This window comes from Notothenia rossii, assembly GCF_949606895.1.
Source record: "Notothenia rossii genome assembly, chromosome: 8".
NCBI lineage: Eukaryota > Metazoa > Chordata > Actinopteri > Perciformes > Nototheniidae > Notothenia > Notothenia rossii.
This window is the reverse complement of record NC_136906.1, coordinates 13,507,296-13,526,230: the sequence shown is the minus strand read 5'-3', so window position 1 is coordinate 13,526,230 and position 18,935 is coordinate 13,507,296. Positions and strand designations below refer to the sequence as shown.

General features: G+C 39.5%; 2 protein-coding genes and 1 long non-coding RNA gene across 4 annotated transcripts in view; all 3 read left to right on the top strand.

The window, feature by feature from the left end:
- The first annotated feature begins 2,414 nt into the window (after positions 1 to 2,414).
- On the top strand, positions 2,415 to 9,563 carry LOC307015384 (interferon-induced protein 44-like). Its single transcript, XM_079643942.1, has 8 exons — positions 2,415 to 2,614; positions 2,793 to 2,849; positions 3,060 to 3,073; positions 4,372 to 4,391; positions 5,166 to 5,319; positions 8,453 to 8,621; positions 8,761 to 8,861; positions 8,960 to 9,563. The coding sequence occupies exons 1-8, from the start codon at positions 2,578 to 2,580 to the stop codon at positions 9,119 to 9,121; spliced, it is 714 nt and encodes a 237-aa protein (XP_079500068.1). The 5' UTR covers positions 2,415 to 2,577; the 3' UTR covers positions 9,122 to 9,563.
- A 3,637-nt stretch (positions 9,564 to 13,200) lies between these two features.
- LOC307015391 lies at positions 13,201 to 14,406 on the top strand. Its single transcript, XR_013801500.1, has 2 exons — positions 13,201 to 14,035; positions 14,122 to 14,406. It is a non-coding gene; the product is annotated as an uncharacterized lncRNA (long non-coding RNA).
- A 624-nt stretch (positions 14,407 to 15,030) lies between these two features.
- Positions 15,031 to 18,935, top strand: part of LOC307015380 (interferon-induced protein 44-like) — a 12,967-nt gene continuing 9,062 nt past the window's right edge. The window contains exon 1 of one of the 2 annotated variants that reach the window (XM_079643938.1): positions 15,031 to 15,051. The gene's annotated coding sequence lies outside the window, so the exon portion shown is untranslated. Of the gene's footprint in view, positions 15,052 to 16,351; positions 16,608 to 18,935 lie in introns of those variants that run through there. The other variant, XM_079643937.1, reaches the window with a different exon arrangement.

The window sequence follows — 18,935 nt, the reverse complement described above, 5'->3', positions numbered from 1 at the left end:
CTTTGCTTTTTAATGACTGATTTTAAATGCCATTTTCTTAATGTCTTTCATATTTTGTAAAGCACTTTAAATTGCCTTGTGTTGAAAGGTGCTATATAAATAACTAGCCTTGCCTATGTCTCTACATTCACAAGTTTAGGAACGTCAACTTGTGATTATGAACAACTTTTCATTGCTTTTTATTTTTCCTCAAGAAACCTTTATCAAATTTGATTGCCAAATTAGTGAAAAGGAAACTTAAAAAAATAAAAATAAAGTGTAATAGTCATTTGTGAATCACTAAAGATAAGTCATCTCTACCTCAGGAGGTCAGTAAACATAAAATTGTACATTGATAAAGGCAATTCCTTTTAAGCCATATGTGTGCTATAACCGGGAAAGAAAGTGAAAGTGAGCAACTGTTATCGTATAAAAGAGACTTTACCTGTTGAGTTGAGAGGCACTTGGGTGAGAGGCACATAACTGAAGGTGAGGATTTCTATTACTTCCCAATTCTTGTTATGCTATCATCATTTTGATTATAGTTATCCTTTTAGTGCAGTACAGTTATAGAGATAGTTAGTGTATTTATGTTAAAGAGTAAATGAAACATACTGTGAAGTATATCATTCTCTGGATAAATACAAAATAAGTCATTTTCCCAGAGATTGCTGCTTAGTGATTCACTTAGATGTCCGGGTCTTGGTTTGAATAAAGCCGGACCATAAGGCAAATAAAGCATTATAGGGTATTTGTTCCTGACTGCACTCAAAGAGAACAGCACTACACTCACCTTTATTCTTTAAATAAAAGAAAGGGGAAAGTGAAATAATGTATTTGACCTTAAATGTCTGTTAGACATAATGTGCAGTAAACATACCCACATGGAAGGAATATATATGAACCTATATATTTTTAATGTATGTCACCTATATGTTTAACATATAGGTGATATATCCGAAATTGGACGCCTACATATATGTCTCTGAACATATATGTACATATCCATAAATGCACATATATGCACACACATATATGTACATATATGGGTGCAGTGTATATGCACATATAGGTTTCACATATATGCACATATATGCACATATAGGTTGCACATATAGGTTTCACATAAATGCATATATATGTAAATACGTCATGAATGCGCGCTCGTTGTGAGTGGCGCTTTTCTATGATGTCACATTCTGCAGCGAATGTCTCTATTATTCTCTAATAATATAAAAAAACGTAAACAATTAAAGTTAACATTTAGTGAAAACTTGTGGTTCAGATTATGTGTTTTAACAATAATGTACAATTATCAAATATTTAATAATTTACTAATCTTAAACTGATCAGTTGACGTCGAGCGGATATAAACATCTGGTTCCGGTCCTGGGTGAAATAACTCAACTAAAAATGTTGCTTCATACAATAAAACATACCGTAATCAAACAATATTGTCTTTATACATTGAATTGTCTTGGGCAATCCGCAAACCTCAATCTGCATTGAATGGAAATAAGTACAATGATTAATTCATGTAGTTATATAGAACTTTGGAATAATATGCACATTACCACATTACCTTGCAAAGACCTATATATATGTAGGCATTCTGTATGACATATATGCAAAAAGACAGATATATGAGCTATATATGAGGCATTATGTAAGAGATATATGCAAATATATTAACCTGACTTTGGCATATATGTGGAAATATATGAGCTATGTATGACACATATATCTCCTATTAATCCACATATATGCACATATATGAACCTGAATATGGCATATATGCAGCATATATTCTGCATATATTTGCCATATATTTGCATATATGTTCGTATACTTTCTTTCCGTGTGGGCATAAACAGACTTACACACTTTCACTGAGATTGTAGATAAACTAAATATTTCAAGTCTATTTTAAAACTGCATAGACTTATTTAAAGGGTTTAAGATAACACTAAACTGTCCCTAGCAAGTCAGCATTTCACTTTTGAAGTATATAGTGTACATTTAAAAGCAAGCACTGTGAGTATTTTGTGAATAAAGTAAACATTTTCTTTTTTTTTCTTTTTTGTTATTTGCATTTGTACTTTTTAACTTGAACAAACTTTATTCGTTCTATATTTTCTTAAGTAACAATTAAACAGACTTTAAGATTTTCCTGTGCAGCACATTTGAGTCAGTATGAGAAGTTGCAAAACAAAGGGATTTACAATATTATAGATCATTATAATTGTTGGAGCTATATATATCTCTTTATATTATTTACTAGTTTAACATTTATTTTCTTGCTGTTTTATAGTGTGTATTGTAAATGTATTGTTAGTTAGTCTCATAAGTTAAAGTAGTTTCTATGCTTTTATTTTGAAGGCATGTTTTGGGCACTGGGTGATTAGAGCACCTGGTGTAGTTTATATATATTGGAGACAGGTGGAAGTGGGAGCCAGAGCACTAGTAGGAAAACGTTTTTTTTACCAGGGTGTTTCAAGCCAGCAAAAAGAAAGCCGTAGGAAAGCCTTAAGGAAAAGGGATATAGGAAACGGGATATAGGAAACCTGTGCGACTTTGTTATCGGAATAAACTGCACAAATGGAGAATATTGTCTGGACCTGGATCATTGCCCTGCGTAAGATCTGTTAACTAGTGCCTCAGCGGCTGTATTATTTTAAGTTAATTATCTGTTTTATTTCTATATGATTTTGGCCGCTAAAATAATAACTACTTACTATAAATGTTCAATTTTGTGAAATATTTGATCTCAAATGTTGTATTGACAATGTTTTTACAAGCATTTTTTGTTAAAGACAAAGGAAACGACCAATCAGATTCCCCCTCACCTCGCCTGCTGCCTTCTAAAATGGGTAAGTAACTCAACATCTTTCAAAACAATGCCTAATAGAGGTATACAAGTATATAGTGTAAACTCATAAGCAAGTCATGTGTGGATTTGTTGAGCGGGACAATTTAATTTTTGATCAAGTAACTCAACATATGTCTAAATATTGCCTATTAGATCAAATCAATCAAAATGGGACTAATGTTTTACTGCAAATGTTCACTTTGTTTTTCAGTTCTGCCTCACGAACCATCGGATCCTCCTTCGCACTCTCCAAGAACTTGGAGTTTCAGGCACTGCACTTTCCCTCCTCACCTCATACCTCAACGACCGCACCTACAGGGTTACTTGGAGAGGGTCCGAGTCCGACCCTTGTCAATTAACTACAGGGGTCCCTCAGGGCTCGGTTCTTGGTCCCCTCCTCTTCTCCCTGTACACAAACTCGCTCGGGTCTGTCATTAGCCCGCATGGTTTTTCATACCACTGCTACGCTGACGACACCCAACTAATTCTGTCCTTTCCCCGCTCAGAGACCCAGGTCGTCGCACGCATCTCTGCTTGCCTAGCAGACATCTCTCGGTGGATGTCTGCTCATCACCTCAAGCTCAACCTTGACAAGACTGAACTGCTCTTCCTTCCGGGAAAAGATTGTCCCACTCTTGACCTAACAATCAACATCGGCACCTCTGTTGTTTCCCCGACTCAGACTGCAAGGAATCTGGGTGTGATCCTAGATAACAAACTGTCCTTCACTGCAAACATCGCTGCTACAACCCGCTGCTGCAGATACACGCTTTACAACATCAGGAGGATACGTCCCCAGCTGACCCAGACATCAACGCAGATTCTGGTCCAGGCTCTCGTCATCTCACGCCTAGACTACTGCAACTCCCTCCTGGCTGGTCTACCTGCATGTGCCATCCGACCTCTGCAGCTCATCCAGAATGCAGCGGCTCGTCTGGTCTTCAACCTTCCCAAATTCTCCCACACCACACCGCTCCTCCGCTCCCTTCACTGGCTTCCAGTAACTGCTAGAATCCACTTCAAGACACTGGTACTTGCGTACCATGCTGCGAATGGATCTGGCCCTTCCTACATCCAGGACATGGTTAAACCGTACACCCCAGCACGTGCACTCCGCTCTGCATCAGCCAAACAGCTCGCTGCACCCGCACTGCGAGGGGGACCCAAGTTCCCGTCAGCAAAAACTCGTGGGTTTGCTATCCTGGCTCCAAAATGGTGGAATGAGCTCCCCATTGTAATCAGGACAGCAGATACCTTACACATCTTCCGACGCAAACTGAAAACTCATCTCTTTAGACTCCACTTCGAGCGATAGAATTACTAACAAAGCACTTATATACTAATAAAGGGCTGGCTTTCTAAATGCCAGTTGAGTAGCACTTGAAATGTTTGGCTCTATGAAACCTGATGTACTTATATGATTCTGTTTTCTTAAAGGTTGTATCTTCCTGGTCGAATGCACTTATTGTAAGTCGCTTTGGATAAAAGCGTCAGCTAAATGCAATGTAATGTAATGTAATGAATGGAGGAACGTTCCTTGGGGGTGAGTTAATTTTTCAGTGTGGTGTCTCTGGTGTTTAGTGGCTTTTATTCAAATAACACTTTTTAAAAGCACAACTATGAAACTGTTCACTCCTTTGTTGAGACTCACCTTTGTTATTAAATTGTTTCTGTTTGTTGTCACTTCTTAGAGAAATAATGGGTTTTCTTCTCTTGGGTCTCAGTGAAACCATTAAGCAAAACTGATAATAATTTGATCTAAACTAAGGTTGAATGTTTTTTCTTTTGGACAGAAAAAAAGAGGGAGAGTTGCAGTTTGTGAACGAATACCAGCCTTCTAAAGACAACGTTCAGCTCAGATTTATGCTTTATGGATCCGTTGGTGCTGGCAAGTCCAGCTTCATCAACTCTGTGGAAAGTGTCTTGCGAGGTGAAATATGTAATCGTGCCGGCGTAGATGCAGTGGTTCACGAGAGCTTCACCACAAGCGTAAGAATCACTTAACAGTGTTATCCTGAATGTCTTACATTGTAACACTTGCAATCTAACAACTCCTTTACCTATTATTTTACTTTACTTTTGAGCAGTGGACAAACTGCTATGGTGGCCCCGAAAGACAAAACATAAAAACATTTCACAATGTTGAGTTTTGCAAAATGTTTAAGTGTTTTTGTATTGCTAGTTTGGATTTAATTAATGTTGATATGTCTTAACATTTTTATTTGAATGTTGTTGTGTTAACTAGACTACTGATGTTATGTTCTGACGTCTAGGCCGACCTACCATGTCATTATAACAGCACTTTCATGTCTTTCAGTACATCACCTACAAAATCCAAAAAGGAGGACCAGAGACACATTACTTTTTTTGTCTTCAATGACATCATGGGTCTTGAGAAGGATGCAAGTAAAGGAGTTTGTGTGGAAGACATCAAACTGGCCATGAAGGGACACGTGAAGGATGGTTACAATGTAACACTGAATTCTTTAAACTTGATTTCTCTTGCAACATTTCGAGTACACAATCCCTCATTGTTGTCATTTTCTACTATCAATATTATGGATGGAATGTATGAAATGTGAACTATGGAAAACTAACGAGGCTCCATTAGAAACTATTGGATTTGTGCATGCAAATGTCATTTTTTGATAAACAGTTGAAAGAAAAAGTGTGTGAACCCTTTGGAATTACCTGGATTACGTAATGCAGACCATGGAGAAAACACTGGCAGCACCCTCTCCCTATCTCTCTCTCTGTCTCCCCCGCTCATCCTCTGTCTCTCGAGTGATGCAATAAGGGGCCTCGCAGACCGATGCAATTTATTCGTGTGTGTGTGTGTGTGTGTGTGTGTGTGTGTGATAATTACACACGGACATTAGATACTGATCTTATGCATTTAGAGTTTGTTTTATCTGTGTATGCGCTCATCTGTGTTTGTGGCTTGTGCAAACGCCTCTGTCTTCATTTCACTCGGCAGCATCCATTAGATTAGCGTCTAGGCTAATTGCAGAGGGCAGTGCCAAATTGCCAGGCCAAATCAGAGACGACAGTCTGCAACGAGCTCCATGTCTGTTACCCATGGGCACATCTCGCCCTCCTCCCCCCCGCCTCTCTTTCCTTGTTCACATGCTTGGATGACCATATTCCCTTGTCTTGTGCCCTACAGACCCCATACTGACCAGGCTTTCGTCCAGACAGGCTTCATGCTTCTGCTTCACAGTGTATTTTCTATATGTTATTTAGTAACATTACACTGCACTGGGACTACGTTTTCCCAGCCTGCCTAGTATAATCTAAATATCGCAGCATGTGTCCACTGAGATTCTTGATCCATGAATAGGATTGACCCTTTTTACATAAAGTCAGACTTGCCTTCCATATTTGTTCTCATATAAGCCACATTCAAAATATTTACAATAAAATACTTTATCACACTGAGCAAGACTGACTGATGTTTGTATATTTCCATCTCATTATGGAGCTAACCTTGACTCAGTGGAATCAGTCTTCTCATATATATCAATATGCAAAGAAAAACAACCAGATTACATTGTGTGGATCTGCCCTTCTAGCCTTCAGTGGCTTGGCTGTAATGCTTGATTAAAAGACAAAAACAAGTCTGCACTGAAGCTGTAGTTTGCGAATATCATTACTTTCATCGGTTGTCCTTGCCGTTGCGGATATTTTATTAAGTTGTCAAGTGCAATAATTCTCTTTTTTTATGTAAATCCCTCAGATAAAATACTTTTAACTTCAATGCTTCCACTGAGGATCTTCATGAAGACATGTTGTTCATTTGACAGTGAAGTCACATTTTTACAATTGAAATATGTTTTTTATTTTCCTTGTCTCTCACTTTAAATGTGCTTCTGAATACTTATCATACGGTCTACCCTGGGTTTCCCCTGAAGCTCTGCATTTCATATCGATATCAACACACACACAAACACCAGTCACATGAAAGCATGAATGAGATGAAGGTGTCACAAGCAAAAAAGGAATGGGAAAAATAGAGAACAATCATAAAAAGGACGCTTCCGGCGGTCCACTAATTACCCTCCCAAACACAGCGGCCTGTTTGATGGGTACAGAAAGACACGCTTCTATAGAACACACACACACACACACACACACACACACACACACACACACACACACACACACACACACACACACACACACACACACACACACACACACACACACACACACACACACACACACACACACACACACTGTTCTCTCCCTCACATGCAGATGCAATTGGGTTACTAACAAACAATACATGTGTTCACTTGTGCAATTGTTTATGCTCTTTGGTAGTCATCCATCTAATAGTTTATTTATCACCCTGTAACTTAAGCAAGCAACATTTAAGTCTTTATTTTTGCCCTTGCTCACTAAAGAAAGGACATGTATGTTGTAATTATTTAATTTGACTTGTAATACATTCCCTAAGCAGCCCACATCAAATCATTGGAGCGAGTACGGATACTGTAATGTTTTTATAACACCACTTTACCTAGCTGGAAGATCCTGCCCCCAAACAGCTGTGAGGCTCTTTCCTAAACTGTGACATTTTCCTGAAGCTGCTGTGTGGCATGTTTGTACTCAACAACACCGGGATAGGGGCCTATATACAGTTGCAAGAAAAAGTATGTGAACCCTTTGAATTACCTGGATTTCTGCATAAGTTGGTCATAAAATGGAGGAAGCCACTGCTGTCCAGAAAAAACATTGCTGCACGTTTGCATTTTGCAAAAGAGCACCTGGATGTTCCACAGCACTACTGGCAAAATATTCTGTGGACAGATGAAACCAAAGTTGAGTTGTTTGGAAGGAACACACAACGCTATGTGTGGAGAAAAAAAGGCACAGCACACCAACATCAAAACTTCATCCCAACTGTGAAGTATGGTGGAGGGAGCATCATGGTTTGGGGCTGCTTTGCTGCCTCAGGGCCTGGACAGATTGCCATCATCGACGGAAAAATGAATTCTCAAGTTTATCAAGACATTTTGCTGGAGAACTTAAGGCCATCTGTCCACCAATTGAAGCTCAACAGAAGATGGGTGATGCAACAGGACAACGACCCAAAGCACAGAAGTAAATCAACAACAGAATGGCTTCAACAGAAGAAAATAGGCCTTCTGGAGTGGCCCAGTCAGAGTCCTGACCTCAACCCAATTGAGATGCTGTGGCATGACCTCAAGAGAGCGATCCACACCAGACATCCCAAGAATATTGCTGAACTGAAACAATTTTGTAAAGAGGAATGGTCCAAAATTCCTCGTGACCGTTGTGCAGGTCTGATATGCAACTATAGGAAACGTTTGGTTGAGGTTATTGCTGCCAAAGGAGGGTCAACCAGTTATTAAATCCAAGGGTTCACATACTTTTTCCACCCTGCACTGTGAATGTTTACATGGTGTGTTCAATAAAAACATAGTTTGTGTGGTTTTAGCTTAAGCAGACTGTTTGTCTATTGTTGTGACTTAGATGAAGATCAGAACACATTTTATGACCAATTTATGCAGAAATCCAGGAAGTTCCAAAGGGTTCACATACTTTGTCTTGCAACTGTAAGTTTACATTGTTTTCCAGTTCAATCCTATCACCAGCCTGTCTGTGAATAACCAAGACTACAACAGAGAGCCCTCTCTAAATGACAGAGTTCATGTTCTGGTTTGCATCATCCCTGGCAGCACAGCACGATTGGAGGATGATTGTGTGAGAAAGTTGAGGGAAGTCAGACTTGCAGCCAGGGACATGGGTTAGGCTTTTACAATAATACATACAATTATAAATGATGTGTTATACTTTTAAATAATATGTATTATGATACTTAACATATATAATGTTAAAATAACCAGACCAACATTATTTTAACTGATTCTGCTTTTTCTTGGCAGGGATTCCTGAAATTGCTATTCTCACCAAAATTGACGACGCCTGTCCAGAGGTTGGAAAGGATATAAAGAACGTGTCAAAAAGCAAGCACCTGAAGAACAAGGTACGAATATAATTTTGTTTTACATTGTGATATTGTTACAGTAAAATCTCCTTTTGATCACCACTTTCATTTCTTAAATGTAAAATTCTTAAATGTAGATTGAGGAGGCGAGTGGCGTGCTGGGTTTCCCACCAAGCTGCATCTTTCCTGTGAAGAACTACCACTCAGAGCTCAACACAAGTGATGACACTGATACACTGATACTGAGCGCACTGAGAAGGATGATTAAATCTGGAGAAGACTTTGTCAACGACCTGTAAAAACTACAGGTCTTGTTGTTATGACGCATATGTAAAAAGCATGTCTGGAATGATAATTATATAAAGTGGGCAATATGGCTTTTAGGTTTTCATGTGCAGCCTGTAATGCCTCATATCTATACCACTACATTGCTGAGTTAAGTATGAAAATGATTTATTTCTCTGGTGTTGGAGTCTTTCACTTATGATGTTATTTGTGCTTTTAATGATTCATGTATTTTATTTTGCCGTCTCCATGGAAACCAAGAATTTGATTATTTGCAGGTCAAGGACTAAATTCGGTTGGAAAGTAAAACCTTTTGTTAGATTAAGGATTACATATGCTGTACCCGTCACTGATTTAAAGGTATTTTCTATTCAATGTTGCACTTTATTTATATCAGAATGTTACTACAGTACGGCTGTTCAGGAAAAAACACAATAAATAGCACAAATATTGAAATTTGTCTTTGGCCTCCTTTTCTTAATGACTTTTCTCTAATGCAGGTGCTCCGTTTAAGTCTGAGTCTGACAAAGTTACAAACTAAAATGTAATATGTATTTATATATGTACAGTTTTGTGTGTGTGTGTGTATATATATATATATATATATATATATATATATATATATATATATATATAGTGTGTGTAAAATATGAATGTCACAATGGTTCCAGAATCCAGAGATATTAAGTAGATATTGCAGTTTGGTTTGGTTCAGCTCAAGTAAGTTATTGAAGCTGTTCAGCATTGAGGTAATTTAAGTTTTGCAAGAAGTCAGTGTCAGTAACCTTACACATTGTACTTTACATATTTTTGTGTTTGTTGATTTTTCGTCAGGGAATCCAGACAGGCTGGACCACTGGATGCTCAACTAAACTTTTAATTGGTCTCCAATTTAGAACCGGATTACTTCTGCTGTGAAGAGCCTTAATGATGCTTTGACCATAATGCATTCATATACATATATCCCATTACACAAAACCTTACCAAATACTTGATCCCTGACACATCAGTTACGTTTTGTGTTCTTTCTTTCAATGCAAAAGGTCAAATTAAGATTGACAATAAGCAACGTGACTTTTAATACTCTGTTCTATTAGTACACTCTTAATTTATAACAGAATACAAACACGAAGTTGAATATATGCATGGAACTTAGACACATTAAAGGTCAACTATTATGCTATATTCGAACGATAGGCCTATACAAAACATGTCTCTGAACGTGTTTTGCTCAAAATACCAAACAGATCACCCATTGTAGTGTGGCAGTGGCCGCAGAATAAATATATTAATTTAACAGTTTGGTTAAACCACTAAGTCCGACAACGCCAGCCCGGGAATTTCACCGAGGGAAATGTGACAAGTTTTGAGTCACTAGGACACACAGGTTCGGTTACTCATGGAACAAGAGACGTGGTCCAATTATCAAAAATACAACAGTTTATTTGTATACAATAGTAAAAAATACAATTTATAAAAAAAGTCACACAGGGCTATATCCAAAAGGGAGAAGGAACAAGGGGGCTGAGGCTTACCAGTGGGGGGGAGGGTCAACGAATGAGTGGAGGGATCCCGCAAAAACAAACTTAAGTCACCCCGGTCACACGTGTTCCACACTCACACAACCACACGGAGAAAAGATCCAAACACCCGGGGACAGCACACGGAAAGGGGCAAGCCACCACCTCGGACACCAACACCACCACCTTCAGCTCTCAGTAACTACAACAGGAAAACAAGGGAAAACACAATAAGTGGGGGATAAGAGCACAGAATAACCATTCACAAATGTGGGGATTGACTATTTTGGGCCGTTTGAAGTGAAGAGAGGCCGCAGCCTCATCAAACGTTATGGAGTTATCTTCACCTGCATGGCCAGTCGGGCAGTCCATCTGGAAATGGCCTATTCATTGGACACCAGTTCTTGCATCAATGCAATACGCAGATTCATTTCCAGGCGAGGCCAAGTATCACACATCAAATCAGACAACGGAACCAACTTTGTTGGAGCAGAACGTGAGCTGAGAGAAGCTCTATCTCATTTGAACCATCAGAAAATTCAAAACTCCCTGCTTCACTCTGGAGTGAAATGGAGTTTCAACACTCCAGCTGCATCCCATCATGGAGGAGTATGGGAAAGAGTCATTCGCATGGTCAGGAAAGTGCTGAACTCTATTCTTCAACATTTGGATGATGAAGGACTACAAACACTCCTGTGCGAAGTGGAAGCCATATTGAATGACCGTCCCATTACAAATACCTCAGAGGATCCAAATGATCTCGAACCCCTGACTCCAAATCACATTCTCTTGTTAAAAGGCAAACCTTCTCTACCACCCGAGCTTTTTGACAAAAATGACTCCTACTCCAAACGACGATGGAGGCAAGTTCAATTCCTTGCCAATCTCTTTTGGCACAGATGGATTCAGGAGTATGTACCACTGTTGCAAGAGAGACAACGGTGGCCAAAGGACAAGAGGAACTTTGTCACAGGAGACATTGTCATCGTAGCGGACTCTAATGCCCCTTGCGGATCCTGGCTGTTGGGCAAGGTACTGCAGACCTTTCCCGACAGACAAGGACTTGTGCGGGCGGTTAAAGTCCGGACGAAGTACAACATCCTGGAGCGACCAATAATGAAGATCTGTCTTCTATTGGAAGTTGAATAAAGACTGAAACCCAACTTCTATTATTGGGGTTACCAACCCGATTGGATTCTCTACATGAACAATGAACATTATGGATTGAGAATACTGATATGGACTATTCTATTTGGCTGCAATGTTTTTTATGTTGTTGAATTGTTATGTTATTATACAGTAACAATTAGGAGCCTGTGTGTTGCAGCCAATTTGATGTATTTTAATATTTGTATATGAAGGTGCTGTGATACTACTGAATTGACCTGGGCATAGGCGGGGACTCAGCCAATTTCAGGGTACAGCCTACTATTTGGGGAGGACACAGGTGCACAGCATTAGGGATTGGGAATCACCAGAGGGAAGCCACACAGTTTTTCTACCGTGCGTGTTTTAGCTTATTTTGAGTTAATTTCAGTTTATTTCTTTATCACAGTTAGTTGTTTAGTTATCAGTTAAACACCCGGCTCTTGTTTTGCTGTCATCATCCTGCAATCCAAATAAACATCTTAAATGCACTCAAAGAGAAGACCTGATTTGCTGTCAACACCACGCGTCTGGAAAAGCTTCACACCATATCCCTCAATGGCAAATATTTGTTGTTCGGTTGCCTTTACAGAAAGAATAACTAAAACTCCGAAGGATTTAGCCCAGCAGTCCAGTCACTAAAATCCCACTAGGGGAGCGGACCTATAATACAGAGTAGGCCATGCTAAACCGGCCCAACCAAAGTAGCCAAAAGCGAACAACTGAAGTAGCGTCCAGCAGCACAGGATCGGTAGGGTAGGTGATGATACTGCCGTAGGCAATGCCAAACCGGACCAGACACGATAGCCAGAAGCAGACAATTAACTAGCACTTAGCAGCACACAGGATCAGCAGTACGGGTGATGACCCTGTGTCAGAAGCCCGTCTCTTTTCAGTGCAGCAAAACAGCAGCGGTTCTTTAAAGCCTTAGCTTGGCCCGATCAAGCAGAGAGGAGAGAGTTTCATGCTCTCTACGTTACGGCTACTTGACGGGCATCGCCAGGAAGACCCTCCGCTACGCCGGTGGCGGAAGCAAAACACGGCAAGAACGGAAGTGGGTAGGTCTGGGCACCAGCAAACAAGAGGCCGCCAGCTAGAAGCCTCTCCCCCTTTATAGGGTGCCCCCTGGCGGTGATAGGCTAAAAAGAATATGCCTTACAACACGATTTACTGCTCATCCTGCTACAGTAGCATGCCTCATACCCCTCTATTTCAGCCCTGTTACAAAAGGGCTGATTATGGGTCTGGCCCTTTAAATGTAACCCGAACTGCTGCTGGCCACGCCCCTTTGAAGCGCCCGCATGCAAGCAGTGAGCTCTGTGAAGAGAAGGTTGACTACCGGCAGAAACTCAGCTAAACGCTGCCGTGATTCAACATCATATTATGTTCCAAATCACATCAAGCATTATTTATGAAACATTATGGAGCTCAAACACTTTCTCTCTTGGGCTTACCACAAGGACAGTACCTTTTATATCCGGCTTCTTTACACATATTCTCATACATAGTGTTAGATATGCTTGCTAATGTAAACACAGACCATATTGCTTTCAAAACACACTGTGCATTGTTGCTGATACAGCACATAGCTTGACATGTTCTTTATTCAGTGTTTACCGCTAGAACAATACAATTATATGTATTATATATATATAATAACTTCATCTCTAAGTCCCTCCCGTAGACATCCTGCTGAATGACGTCAGGTCCGCAGAAAATCTGGATCAGCTCCGTTGTACCCCCATTTTTAGAGGTGTGGGTACGGAGGAAAAGAGAAGGGGTTGTATTGTCTGACACTTTGTGAGTCTCCTTACACATCGGGACACATATGTAGGCCGATGTATAAAATACATCAAAAATTGCATTTTGCATAACACACATCTTTTAGGAATTTTTCTGCAATAATGTCAACATTTTTCTTGAAGATAGATTGGGGACAAAAGGTGAACTGCCACTTTAAGGAAAGTCTCACAGTAAGTTAAAAAGCACAGTTTAAAGAGAGAGAAAGAGAAAGCGAAACTGTTGTGGGGTGTGTGCTACTTGAGAGGCTGCCACTGACAAACCCCATCAGCTCTTAGTGGGAGGTTATTCTTTAAAATCACATGATCTAAAGGAAACTGTAGATAAGACATAACAAGCAGCAACAACTGCTACTGCACACACTTAGGTAAACAACAAATGTATTTGCAACTCAATAGAATATGAACGTCAACTCATGATTATAAACAGACTTATTTGTGGTTATCATCCAGCACAGCTGAGGTAAGTTTTAATGAAAATCATCATCACTACAGCTATGTACAGGGTGTATAAGATGGTTATACTATAATGCATTTCATTCTGTATAGGCGTGGAGGCCTGCTGTTGGATCTGCAGCTAGACACCTACACTGAACATTAAACTATCCTGTTGTTGTTGGAGGGAACCCTATTGTAACAATTGATGTTCTACATAATTCATGTAATTCTGATAAAAATGTTGTCAAGAGTAAATGCTCATTCAGTTGTGACTAAGTGTAAAGCAGCGACGTGCAGTCAGGGGAGGGAGGGGAGGCAGAGCCTCACCTGTCATACTCCAATGTAACGGGAAAACAACTAAAGAAAAACTAAATAATAATAAAATGTCTCCACTGATCTATGATGTAAGTGTGATTTATGTATGATTCCAATCGCTTTTTAAAGTCAAAATCAGCAAATTTGCCGAGCTCCACTACAACTACGGGTAGCGATGAGAAGTGAGGCAGGGACGAGCTCTGCCTCTCGTAAGCCCACAGTAACTTGCTGGAGCGCGGGCACTAATTTAGCGCGGGCACTTATTTTGTGAGCTCGCTCAAGCCATACACAGATGAGCTCTGCCTCACCTCAGAATGCGTAACCCCACAGAAACTGGCTGGAGCGCGGGCACCAAGCGCAAGCCTGTTACCATCTCACTATAGGTCACAAATGTAATGTTTGTAGATCCCTTTATTACATGTATCCTCACCATCCATAGTCTCTAAATAACTTATTTCACGTATATATGATATTTAGGCTCGCTGGTCTCATCATATAACGGCAATGAAAAAAGCAGCAGGAGAGGCAGCCATAACCTCTGCCGCACTGAAGGGGTCGCACGTGAGCCCACAGGTTCTTGTTGCTACTGTTATTCTACGCAGAGACGGTAGACGCAAACAACAAGCTAGACTTTTCAAACTACAGGAAGATAAGGAGGACTTTTACAAAAGACTAATAAGAGATTGTTGTCCAGAAGGATAGCATGGACTTCATCTTCAAGTCAAGGTAAGACCACAATTGTAATGAAAATGGGATCTTACTAAGACAGAACAATCCAATATTTTGATTTTGGTAATCCTTTTGTTGAACGGTCTGTTTAAAATGAATCGAAGCATCAGACTAAAAAAGCTTTTGAAAATAACCGAATATTTCGATTAAGGTCAAAATATAATATTTGTAAATCTGACTCTGAAAGAGTCAGTGCCTCACCAGCCATGAACCTCACCGCACTTCACTGGTAAGTAGTCATTAGGTGTCTCTTTCAGAAATAATTGTAATAGGGCTATGATCTAAATTCCAGTTTGTAAAAGGCGACAGTTTCAAAGAAAAAAGTAGAGCAAGTGTTCTTGATCAGTCCAAACAGTCCAGTGGAGTTAAAAGTTAAGTTGTTAGGAGAGATGTTGTCAGCAGTTACTCACTGCATTTAAGTAGGTGAACTGTGGTTAATTTGTTTTTGAAATAATGGTGACAACTGCAAATACAATACTGCTGAATCCAAATGTAAAATCTATGTTTTGCAAAAGTTAACTGTTTAGTTGACTGACATGACAGATGCTAAGGTTTGCTATATTATCTGCATTTTTGTGACACTATTCAGCACAATAAATGTCTCACACACAGCAGGCTGTAAGCAAAAGCCCCTGACATTTCTGGAAGCTTAAAGTTTTGCTTTCACTTTGCATTGGTAAGTCCCTAGATGTTCAGTCTTTCTCAGGAAGATAATGGCCCTTTGAGAAAATGTGTTTCTTTCTCAGCCTGTGGTGAGACACACTAGATGGGTTGTTCAAAGCAGAAGCACTCTCTAATACAGTTTTAACAGCTGAATACTAAATAAAACCACTTAAGGACTATACCTTATACGATTGGATGGGGGGTAAATAATCTTCACAATGTAACGAGAGATGCCCAAAGCCCTATATTAACTGTGAACCATTTCTCTAAATAAAAACATCCCACCCATTTGGATTGGGAGATCCAAAATGAACTCCACACTCCCCTCTGCTGTCATGAGGTGACATTGCACTACCGCCAAACACACCTCATTACAGATGGATCATTTCACAGAACCTGGTTTTCCAGACGTTAGTAGGGGTAAAACCATGCCGATCCAGGTGGATCCGAGAATGGCGGTAAACTTGCATACACTCTGTAACTTATTTTAGGTTAACAAGTCTAATTAAAAGCCAGAAATTAACTCAGGCCTGCAGACTCCACAATTGTCAGCTGAAGAAAAAAAAAGAGCACAAGCAACTGCTTTCACAGAAAGACAGAAAGGCGTAAAAAAGTTGAATGTAAGATGGGTTGAATGTCATAATGCCCAGGACTGCAGGGGTTAATACAGTTTGCAGGGGCAGACATAAAGTGATTTCTAAACTAAGCAGAAATCAACTTTCATTTATAGGGTTGGTAAACACTTATTTGTTAAATAAATAAAGGCAATGCCTTTCGACCACATGGTTGGCTATAACCCGAAAAAGAAAGTGAAAGCAAGCAAACCTATAAAACAGACCAGGAGGACTGTCGAGCTGAAAGGCATTTGAACAAGAGGCACATAACTGAAGGTATGACTTTCTATTACGTTTTACCAACCAAGTAAATTCTCCATATGCTATCATCTTTTTGAGTATGATTTAATGTAGTACAGTTATTATGTATGTATAGTTACTGTGATTATTATACTCATCTCTGAATCTTTAATTTACTGCAAGAAATACAAATAAATTAAACATTTATTCTTCTAGTTCCAGGTTTCATGTTACTTTATTTATTTATTTGGTTTGATTAAATTATTATTATTATTATACTTTTTAAAATTTGACATAACTCAACTATCATTTTATATAAGACTATTTGTCTTGTTGTTTAGCTTTTGTCTATTGTTAACATCCTGCATGCTTTCTATTAATTGTTGTGTTTTTCCTACCATCTGTTACACTTCGCTTTTGATATTTTGTATTTATTTGTCAATATCCCTTCAAGAAAAAAACGAAAAAAAACATTTACTATCTTTACTATAGAAGTCCCTAACTTCTGTTTTTCAACCCTCTATGGCATGACTTTTTATTTTGGGAGGAACAAATGTTTCACCATGTGTTTTAGGTAGGGCTGTCAAACGATTACAATTTTTAATCAGATTTATCACAGCTTAAACATTAATTAATCATGATTATTCACCATTCGAACTATGTCCAAAATATGCCATTTCTTTATGTATATTGTTGTGGGAATGGAAAGATAAATGAAAGAAGGCGGATATATCCATTTAACATACAGTAGCCTATGTATGTATGTTGATTTTAACATTGTTCTGTGTGTCAAAATGAAAGACAGCCCACACCTCTATCACTCATCAAACCGTGGGGTCTTATTTCATTACGTGTTGATTTCTATCAACACAGGGGACCGACTCTGTCGTCCGGTGATCTAACCGCCTTCTGGAAAAGCTTTATAAGTACGTCGGTACCCAAATGCGGTTTGTGACACAAGTGACGGTACGCATTTCAGATTGTTGCCGCGCATGCATTGCGTACATAGACTGTATATATAAAGATTGCGTACCTGCGTACCAGTTATGTGCACCTACTACAGCAAAAGTATTCTCCGTCGGGACTTTCTGCAACAACACCACGCCGTTATCTTTATTCTGATTGGCCAGAAGACATTAGCAAAGATGTTCTATTGTGAAGATGATCACGACGTGAACAAATTTTTCAAACCGTTTCTGGTCTTCGGTATTTCCAGACAAGTGGCTACTGAAATCAATGCTGTCTGTGCAATTCTCGGCGCGAGTTGGCGGACTTTATTTTGCTTACTTCAACATCATTTTTCATGGCGGGGCTAAGCAATTTCTTGGTATTGGTGTAGCCCATGCCATGGATGTAGCCTATAATAAGAACTGGATACAGCGTGGGAGACGGGGCCTCATTCATTCCTATGAGAGTTGCTCATTAGCGCATGATGATAAAATGGCCCAACTTTTGAGACAGCAAAACGTCACAGATTACCCGGCATGCCTGAGAAGTACCCGTATGTGCGCTCATAGCGCATGCGCAACTTTAACCAAAATGCTCGTTCACATCAAGCACGTCAATTTGCGTACACGTAACAGCACCGCGCGTTCATGACAGTATGGTAATGGATTGTTATTATGATGGATTTGGATATCCAGGGTGATGCTCATCGCTTTTTAAGCCAGGAATAGTGTTTGAAAAGTGCTTGAAACATCGGCAAAAGTGTTGTAAATAGGAGGAGAGTTTACCCCGAGAGCTCTGCGCTGCAGATGGGTCTTCCACCTAGACTGAAGGCAGAGAACAGGCTGCTTCACAGCACTTTAGAACCCAGGAAAGCAGCTTTGATCATTTAACGAGGCGGCAGTTAGCAGCTAGCGGCTAGCTAGTAATTATGCTAAATTATGCTATATATTATGCTATCTTTATATATATATATATATATATATATATATATATATATATATATATATATATATATATATATATATAGTGCAATACGCTTCTTAGTGCAATAAGAAGCTACAGGGACGTTAATCTAACGTCGGTAATATTAACTTTATTTAATACAAAATGTACGGTACAAGATGTAATCATACAGCCCATGTATTATGATAATGAATTACAGCAAACATGTGAAATATATCCATTATTACAGCTCCGTGGGATGGCAGTAAGACGATATGGGTGCGTTCTTATTGTGCATCCATAGGTAAAGATAGACGCAACTCACATTGGTTTCTCAGCATCTCTCTAAACTACGTGTATTCACTGAATTTCACTCTGCCTTTAACGGCTCGTTGTAGCTCCAATTGCTCCAGCCCCCACCCTCCCTGTGAGCACAGTGTGCTCTGATTGGTCGGACATGTAACATGAACGTGC

Coding starts and splice junctions, on each gene's coding strand:
- LOC307015384 (XM_079643942.1), top strand. CDS start 2,578: ATGGAGAATATTGTCTGGACCTGGATCATTGCCCTGC. Junction 5,320..8,452: donor ACGTGAAGGATGGTTACAAT/GTAACACTGAAT, acceptor ATTGTTTTCCAG/TTCAATCCTATCACCAGCCT. Junction 8,622..8,760: donor ACTTGCAGCCAGGGACATGG/GTTAGGCTTTTA, acceptor TTTTCTTGGCAG/GGATTCCTGAAATTGCTATT.